This window comes from Rattus norvegicus, chromosome 5 (assembly GCF_021556685.1).
Source record: "Rattus norvegicus strain SHRSP/BbbUtx chromosome 5, alternate assembly SHRSP_T2T, whole genome shotgun sequence".
Lineage (NCBI taxonomy): Eukaryota > Metazoa > Chordata > Mammalia > Rodentia > Muridae > Rattus > Rattus norvegicus.
Window position 1 is genome coordinate 123,628,203 of NC_141538.1, and position 9,199 is coordinate 123,637,401.

The window sequence follows — 9,199 nt, forward strand, 5'->3', positions numbered from 1 at the left end:
CATCTGGTTGATCTGCATATTGAAGTCAGTGGGATACGTCCTGCCACCGTATAACCAAACAAGATTGACAGACTAGACCTTGACGTGAAAATATATTTTTGAAACAGGGCAAAAAGCATAAAAATCTGTGTCATGCCTAAGGCATAGGAGCTTTAGATTCCTAGGAAGGTTTTTTTCCACCAACTTAACCTTCTCAGGCTAAGCTAAGGCCTGGGAAGATCTTTTCTTTTTTTTAATTCTTTAAAAGCAATGTGTTTAATGTGTCTGGGAGATGGCCCAGCAAGTTAAAGGCATGTGCCATGTGAGCCTGGCAACATAGGTTAGGTCCCAATGTGTAAGGAGAGAACCTGAAACAGTTGTCCTCTAACCTCCACACATGTGCTGCCTCATACATTCTCACACACACATCATGTAAACATGTACTATAATAATTTTTTTAAAAAGAATATGTGTAGTTTTGAGCTGGTGAAATGAATTAATGAATAAAGGTGCTTGTCACCAAGCCTGATAACCTGCCTGAGTTTGACTCCTTGGGAGTCAAGATAATGGAGAAGAAATCCAACTCCCACAAGTTGTTATGTACATGCCGAGGTAGACATTCTCTCTAGACAGACAGACGGACAGATGGGCAGACGGATGGACGGATGATAGATAGATAGATAGATAGATAGATAGATAGATAGATAGATAGATAGATAAACAGACAGACAGATATCTACAGAAGATATGAACTGTTTGCCCAGTAACTAGGTATGGCACAAACAATAGAGCTTTTATGGAGGGCAGGACCTCCCCAGTAATAAAGTGACTGCTCTTGTCAATGGCTTGCACAGATAAACCTTGAGCCTTACACGTGCAAAGCAAGCATGTTCTCCCCTCCTTCTTCCTCCCCTGGGTGCCGGTTTCTATGACTACTGCTCTGATGTAATTAATTATTGATTATATCTCTTTCACTCTCAAATGAACTAAGTCCAAAATAAATATGAATGGCTTCTCATATTCAGAGACAAATCCCTGACCCACCTGGGCAGGATTCAGAATGCTCAGCAAACTGTCTGCAGAAGTAGAAATGGTGACTATGATGTGGAGAACTAAGAAACCTGAAGACCTCACAACTTTGTAGGCACGTAGCTCCCCGAGCATTCAGGGTTTGGTTCTAAGGGGTAGAACAGGAGCAATAGATCAGCCATTGAGCTTGTAGATGGCATATTGATCTTTGATTTTGTTTTGCAGGAAAATACTTGGCAGATAACTAATAAAAAGTCATGCAAGGATTTGGAAGATCCGTGCCCCGGAGAACTGTTGTTTGAGAGACATGTTTTAATCTGGTTTGATGAAAACAAACCGATGTCCGTACTTGGGGTCTGTCAGCTGGAAGGTCCTGGCTTTCAGCAGTGACTTCCCACACCCAGTACTATGATGATCAGTTCTACAGTATTTACTTATAGGTGTAATATTTGTTAATGGTTTTAAAAATGTAATTATTGTATTTGTAAACTGTACCTTCATTCCAGTAAGGCAGTTAGACACTTGGGTTTTAGCATTTTCCATTCCTGAAACGGATGTAATTTAAATTGTGGTATGTAAATTTATTAGTAGTACTGTTGAATGGCACAATGCTTACAGAGATACAGTGCATTTTGTCAATATATAAAATTTAAATATAATATTGATAGTTATCGTAAAGGGGGTGCCACGCATCAAGAACCTTAAATGGAACCAGAAACAAAACACCCAACTTACTTTCCTTCACTCTTTACTATGTCTCCCTCTAGTGCTCAAGAAAACTTCTAGCTTCAGTTTAGTGGGTTAAATTCAGAACCTATTTCAGAAAAAAAAAATTCTAAAGTTACAGCATATTCAAAGAGAAACATTAATTACCACTTTTTAAAGAGCTTTTTTTTCAAACTGCAAATTTCATAAAAATGCAAACTGTGTAAACAGGGCCTCTTATTTTTATAACTTGTGTAAAAAGGGAAAAGTAATTCATATTTAAAGTTTGAGTATATTAAATTATATCCAAGAGTGCAAAGGAGGTTGAAATCTTACCTGACCCCCAAGTCCCTTCTCTGCAGTTTAGCAAATGTGGAGTCTGCTAAATCATCAGATTAAAGCCAACCTGACTTTTAAAGTTTCAAGGCTTTCTGTCGCTGAACTGGTGAAAACTTTTGCACAATTGCTGGGAGCAGAGGGGCCTCTGTCGTCCAGCATCCAGGGGTGGGTACCTTGTTTCTTCTTTACTCATGAGATCAAAACACAGAGAAGCATGGAGGGGAAAAAAAAAAGTTCCCTGTTCCATCCAAGGAGAATTTTAAACTTAGCATTTACATCTTGGGGAAAGAAGAAATACGCTTTATAAGTGGAATTCTGTTCACCTTGTCATCCTATGAGTACTTTTTGGATGATTTTAAGATTCATCATAGACAACTGTGACTCTTGGGGAATTGAAAGCAGAGTCAGCACGGTGGCCTTGAATGTCAGTAAATGCCACAGATCCAGGATGAGGGTGTCTCTCCCACTGGGTGGGAATCAGAGCAGTGTCGTGTGAGGCATGACGAACAGTTCTTCCAGCAAACCACAAGTTATTTTAAACAGAAAATAGTTCCTGTTCGAGGCCCTCCTATTCAACAACTCCACCTGAGGTGGGGTGTGTAGCGTTTTCTGCTGAATCTCGTTTCCGTATCCGCTCAAATTTAACCAGGAGCTGTCAGCTCCTTTCAAGTTTAGAGTCAAATTCAAATTTTTGAGTCTTACTTCAACTGTGAGGTTGTGGCTGGCAGTTGTTTCTAGTGAGCTCTGTAGTGTGTCTGTGTTCTCTTCGATCAGTGCTTGCCACCAAAAGGATGTCCAAGAGGATCCTTTTTTACCTGCGAGCGATTCATCTATTTAAAACAGGCTCCTGCCTAATTCCCCAAAGCAGCCGGCCTTTGAAGGCTTTCTGAATAAACTAATTTGTTCAGAAAAAGCTTGGCCTTGAAACCAAACTAGAGAAATAAAATGTAAAATTTAACTCTAATGGAACATGTGGAAATGAAAAAAACTTAAGCCAATGGAGAGTAAGAAGCAGAAAAAAGGAAGCTTATCTAGAATGGGATTATACAATGTTTTTAAGTAGTCAATTCATGGAAAAATATTGAATATTAACACAGAGCATATTAAAATATGTAAATATTACTGTTTCTCATGTCTTTCTCTTTCTATCTTATTTTATGAGGTTTTAGAATGAATTGGTCCTTAGATACACAGTGTTTCTTTCCAAAAAGTAATTTTGTTGATATTGTAAAAAAAATGTAAGTAAGGATAAAGATTTGAGTAGGCTCTAACATTGTTCAAATGTTTCCAGGAACCAAATCGGAAACTATGAAGAAATCTTGTAATCCCTTAATTGACTCTTGTGATCTCAAAACTAAGAATTGAATATTCAGAGCTTCATTGGGGAAGGGGTGGTTCCTTCCGGTTCGGAAAGTAGGTCAAATAACAACAGATGCTCACATCAGAGGTGATGTCAGTGTTGTTTGGTTTTTAAACTTGTACTCTTTCATCTCCTGGTAGAAGCTCTATGTGCAGTACTGTGGGATAAAAATTCAAGTTCTGAGACGTGGTCCAAGACTAGGCAGGCCAGGTCTCAGTTATCAATGTCTATGGGGTCAGGTTCCCTTTTGTCCAAACAGAATGGGTTAGCTCATAGCCAGATGGTTTGCCGGTCAGTAAGCTAAATTAAGACTAAGTTCTAGTTAGTCAGAGAGCTATTTCCTAAATACTCTGACTTTTAAAGCTGATAGAAAGTGTAAATGTTTTATTTTGGTGACATGGAAAGTATGTTTTCCTCTTCAAATAAATCCCATATTTTTATGAAATTTTCAAAAATAAATTCTTGTTTAAATTAGTCTCAATTTTATCACAATTGGAACTTGCAATTGCTAATTTAAAACTCTATGAGATACACCTACAGCTAGAATGACAACTCCCTGGCTGCTATTCCGGACACAGCTTACCTCTAAAGAAAGACTGTTCGTGTGCAAATGGTGACTGGAAAGTCAAAGAGCAGTTGCTTGGGCTTTTTTACGGTTTACATACTTCTCCTCAGTCTCAGCCTGCAAACTACCAGAGCCATAGTTACACACGTTTGCACCTTTAATTCTTCTTTTGAAGGAAGCAAATCTACCTTTGCTCTGCCACCGATGCCTGATGTGCAAACTCAGATGCGTCCCTGTCTTCTTCTCACCTTTATGGTGAGAGTGGGGCCATATGTAGGTTTCAAGCTTTCTCTTAATGGGACTTCTATTTTTCTCTAATAAGAGTGTGCCTAGAATCCTGTAAAGCAGAATGTTGCCAGGCAGAGAGGGATTTCTCCAGACACTGAAACAGTATCACAATTGGTAAATGATTCCAAAGTATCTTCCAGCTCTGAAGAACTGCAGTTCTCTTTAACCGGAATAACTACCTTTGGAGACTGTAAGAACGTGTGTAGTGATAGTGATTAGCTGCTACACAATAAAAATAGCCATACGGTGAGTGCACCTGGGCTGTCAGTCACCGCAGGTGTCACTTCATTCAACCTTAAACTCCAAAGTGGCAAACAGGCTTTTTTCAGCCTGTCTTCCCGATGACGGTATTGAGGCTTAGGGTTGATTCATTTCCCCAACGTGACATCACAAGCTAGTAATGACCCCAATTATCCTGACAATAGACTGAGTGCCCTTGCTGTTTCATTTGGTTCATTTGGGTAAACTAATCAAATGGAATGACAAGATAAATGGCACTTTGAAAAGTTTGCAGTGAAAGTGTTGAAGATGACCCTGATAAGATGTTATTTTCAAAGAATAGATGTCTCTTCAAAGAACGGAACGTGAGACTCTTTGTTTCCAAGCAATCATAATAGGGTCATGATTTAAATTGAGGCCCCGTTATATGTTAAGACCCTAAACACACTGCAACGCGTACCAGCAAGTCTTTATCAATCTCTAGGGATAGAACTTGGGGATCTATACCTTGGTAAGTGCCCAAAAGCTGAGCACCGTGACCCTAATAGTTCTCTAGGGCCCTTTTCACGGCTCACTCTATGGTTGACTTAAACATTTAATTTCTAAGGTAAATGCCATTTTTCTAATTTTTTCCCCCAATTCAGTCTAATTAATAGTAGCTCCTTGCTTGCAAGGGGCATTCTTGGACAGTAAACCTGGAAATTGACTTTATTTCGTACACTCTTGGCTTTATAAACATAGATTAGCCCTCACTCCGGAAAGAATTTTTACCAATTTTTACTTTGTTTTGCCTTTCCTCAAACCAATTACAGGTCGTCAGTAAAAGTTGAACGATAGTAAAATATGCAAATACCCACTAGAATGAAAGAGAGATTAGAGAGAAAGAGAGAGAGAGAGAGAGAATGTGTTAGAGATTCCTCCTCCCCCAGAGAGAATGCATTTGCAAAATCCCAGTCAAATGTATTTATTTAGTCATGTGACTTTTTCTGTTAAGCAACTTCTAAAATCTGAAATTGAGGGTTTTTAGTGACATCAGCGAGGGCTCAGAATATAGCTTAGAAACTTAATATATGGAAATGTGATGCTCCCATGGTGCCCCTCGTGAAGTTCACCTCAAGCAAGAGTCAAATTGTTGGTATAAATAACTAAATCAAGTCAAGTGACACTGATCAAGGAGACTCTTATAAATAAACCTCTCTACCATGCTTACTGACTGAATTTATCTCTGAGCTGTGTTGGACTTTCCCTTCTCAGCTTTTTGTTTGTGTGATGTTGGTTTTGTTCGTGCCTACAATGTAGAGCACCATTCTCTCACTTAGGAATTAAATATGGCTTCTCTCATGCTTCTGTGTTAATCCATAGAATGAGGAGGAGGAATGGGAGCAGGCTGTGCTCTTTATATCTCGAAATATCACAAATAAACAAACCAAAAGCAATGGCCTCTCTCACCTATCACTGCTCTGGGGCTATGCTGTCTGCAGTAAGCCAGAGTCACATTGTTAGTATCCAGTTGAAATAAAGTCCCTTCTTGAAAGACTGTCAACTTTTAGGATTGGTTGCCGTGACTGAGGATGGCCTTTTTGACTGGTTTCATGTTTAGTTTCTGCTTTCTATCCTAAATGGGAATTGGGGTGGGGGTGGAGATTGTGCACATGTGTCATGGGTATAATATTTTTTTCTCTAGACTGAACTTCTGGTTTCCTCCCTTTCTCCCTGGAGTCCATTTAACCTGTGCTAAATGCTAGTCTCATAAGAAAAAGAGATTTCAGTACAAAGCCAGTGCAGATTAAAGTGATCCTTCATGCTGTTTTACAGAAAGAGAAGTATGGTGTATTTGAACTATATCCATCAGTATTTTCCAAATCATGTTTGATTTATTTGCACAAGCAAACCCCCATGGTGTTCAGAAATACATGGTCCTATGTCACAGCTGTCTCCGTTTAGATATGGGCAATTACATTCACAGTCTTTGTGAAACTTAGAGTGGTACTGAACTGGTAAAATGATAGTTTTAAGTATAAGAGTATCCTTTGAGAAACTTTAGGAAATTTTTCTTCTTCTCCGTTGAAGGATATATATACCAAATTATATAAGAAAGAGGGTCTGGCTAAGATAATTGTAGCTTTAAGGGAATTTTGCCCAATGAAAGTAAATTGTTATCCACACTCACTAGTACCTTTTAGTGAGTTTTACTTTCTAAAAAAAAAAAAACCTCTTAACCCAGCATGAAAATTGTTTCAGTTTTTAAAGATCTGAACCTACGATCAATATTCCAAGCCCCTATTTATTGGAAAGCTTCCAAATCCTTGGAGTAATTAGCACTAGAGAAGAATCTGCAGTGATATTTGTCTGAACAACTTCGAGAAACAAGATCATGTTAGAGTGATCCTGATTATTTTCACATAACTTTTAGAATCCTATGAAAACATTTTAGTTAAGGCCAAATGCAGTGCACTTCTTTCTCAGCACAGAATCAGAGGATTAACCCTGAGGATTGGGCTTTGTTTTGTTATTTACTTTTTTTAAAAAATCATTTTTACATAAAATCAAATAAAAAGTGTTCCTTTATTTAAAAACTGTTTGTAGAGACAGAAATGACATTATGTTTTCTGAACATAGTTCAACCTTTAACCCACTCAGTCTGTGAATCATTCATTTCCTGAAAGAAAAGCTACCCATAAATTCCCTGCTTCCTAGACTAAGCACAGCGTGCATATCTTAACTCCGCCCGACTCAGTCAACCTCTCTACCTTATTGACATATTTTCTGGCAAAAACGAATGTGGAATATCATTTACTCATCATCACCTTAAGCTATTTAAAATAACGAGCCAAATGACTATCTCAGAAGATCCAGTAGCTGGTATTTTTCTTCGGAGTTGCTGGGATGACATTTCTTAAAGCTGCATTGATTCCAAGGGTTGGTGTTTAATTACTGCTTTTTAAATTGAATACGTGTGGAAGAGATTGGTGCCTCTCCCTCTGTCTTCCTACCCCTTCTATTCTCCTCATCCTCCTCCCACCCACCACACCCCACTCCACCCCTTTTCTCAGTCAGAGGGAACTGGATAATTGCTGTTGAATAATTATTCTGGAAACCAGCTGTGGGGGACACTCTAGCCCTACCTACCAGCAAAGCAGGAATTTTCAGGGCTGGGTTTTAGGCTGTTTGAACACTGTTATATTTCAAGTGAAAAGTCATCTCATTAATTTTTCCCTTGTATAGGGCAAACCCTTTCTGAATGAAGTGACTGGTTTGAATCATCATTTCCCACCAAGTGGCAGTGGAAGCCATTGGGGTTTTACTGTTAACAATAAGAAACTAGGAAAGGCATCACAGAGGAATTTTGCTGTGTTTCTAACTTAGAGTTATGCAATCCATCCAGTCAGTGACGATGTTTATCAGTGTGTACTTTGACCTGGTAGTGGCCTTTATTTCAAATTATCCGTGATCCATGTAGCAAAAGTGCACTGACTCTTTATAATCCTGTACTGTGTATACCATTGCACAAAACATCTTGGGCATCAAATATTCACAGAAGAAACTGTGCGCTCAAATACTCGAGTACATTTTAAATGTAGTCGAAAAGCCAATGCCTCGTCTTTGTTCCTTCCTGCTCATTTCAACAGTATGACTTACTGCCTCGTCCGTCCGTCCGCAGTAAGGCTTACGGCTTCCTGTGAGCTCAGCCCACCAAAGCTGCAGAGGCCTGCTCCCTCTGACAAGCTGTGAGCTCTCTCCTGGGCAGGCAGGACAGGATGTGGCTGGACGGATTGAAGATAGTAATCATGAGAACACCTTCACGTCACTCGCCTTACGAGTTAGCAGCAGCGTGGATGTCACTTTTTGTAACTGGTGATTTTTATAAATGTTCCTGCCTTCATAATCCTCCCAGTCACCCATCTCACAGAATCTTGAATATGCAATTACTCTTCGTGACACATTGATGCAAATCGGGTTCCCATTTGAAAATGGAGTTTAATGTAAGTTGTTATTGAAATGTGACTTTTTTTTTCCTCCTGGAAAATAAATGAAAAAATATGAAAATAAACCAGACTGCGAGCCTTTTATTTCCTGCATCTTAAATTTTCATCTGCATTTATGGAAACTGTAATTCCATAATCAGGGAAAGGGCGATAGAGCCAAGATCTGGCAAAGGCAAGAGCTTTCAAGTAGGAGGAGTTCAATTGCATGCTTTGACTAGAGACCAGAGCACGTTACACCATAGTTCTCAATGTCCTCATAAAAACAAGTGAATAAGGAAGGAGGTCTGGAGAGATGGCTTAGCAACTAAGAGGACTAGCTGCTTTTCCAAAGGACCCAGGTCCAATTCTCAGCACCCACATGGCAATTCACAACTATCTGCAATTCCAATTCCAGGGGATCTGACACCCTCACAGAAACATTCATGCAGGCAGAAAACCAATGCATGCAAAATAAAAATAAATAAATCATTAAAAAAATAAAAATGAATAACAAGATTTCTACAACATCGGGGCTTTAAGTTTAAATGAGGGTGCAGCCCTTGGTCACGGAATAGATATCTACTTGGTTGGTAGTAGTCAATGGGCAATCTTTCCTGCTTTTATGTTTGTGTAAACAGGGATCTGGGTGGGCTTGAGTGCTCTTTGAACACTTCGCTGGAATCCGGATGCTAATTACCGTCCTGGCCCCTGCGGACCAAGAGAACATTTGTGGAGGACCCTGCTGTAGGC

General features: G+C 39.3%; 1 protein-coding gene across 38 annotated transcripts in view; it reads left to right on the plus strand.

Moving 5' to 3' along the window:
- Sgip1 (SH3GL interacting endocytic adaptor 1) overlaps nucleotides 1-8,535 on the plus strand; it is a 197,938-nt gene extending 189,403 nt beyond the window's left edge. For 37 of the 38 annotated variants that reach the window (XM_087549069.1, XM_087549073.1, XM_087549078.1 and 34 more), the window contains one exon: nucleotides 1,234-8,535. In XM_087549069.1, the coding sequence (XP_087405195.1) occupies nucleotides 1,234-1,256 (23 nt within the window). In that variant the 3' untranslated portion in view covers nucleotides 1,257-8,535. 38 annotated transcript variants of the gene reach the window in all.
- The last annotated feature ends 664 nt before the right edge of the window (nucleotides 8,536-9,199 follow it).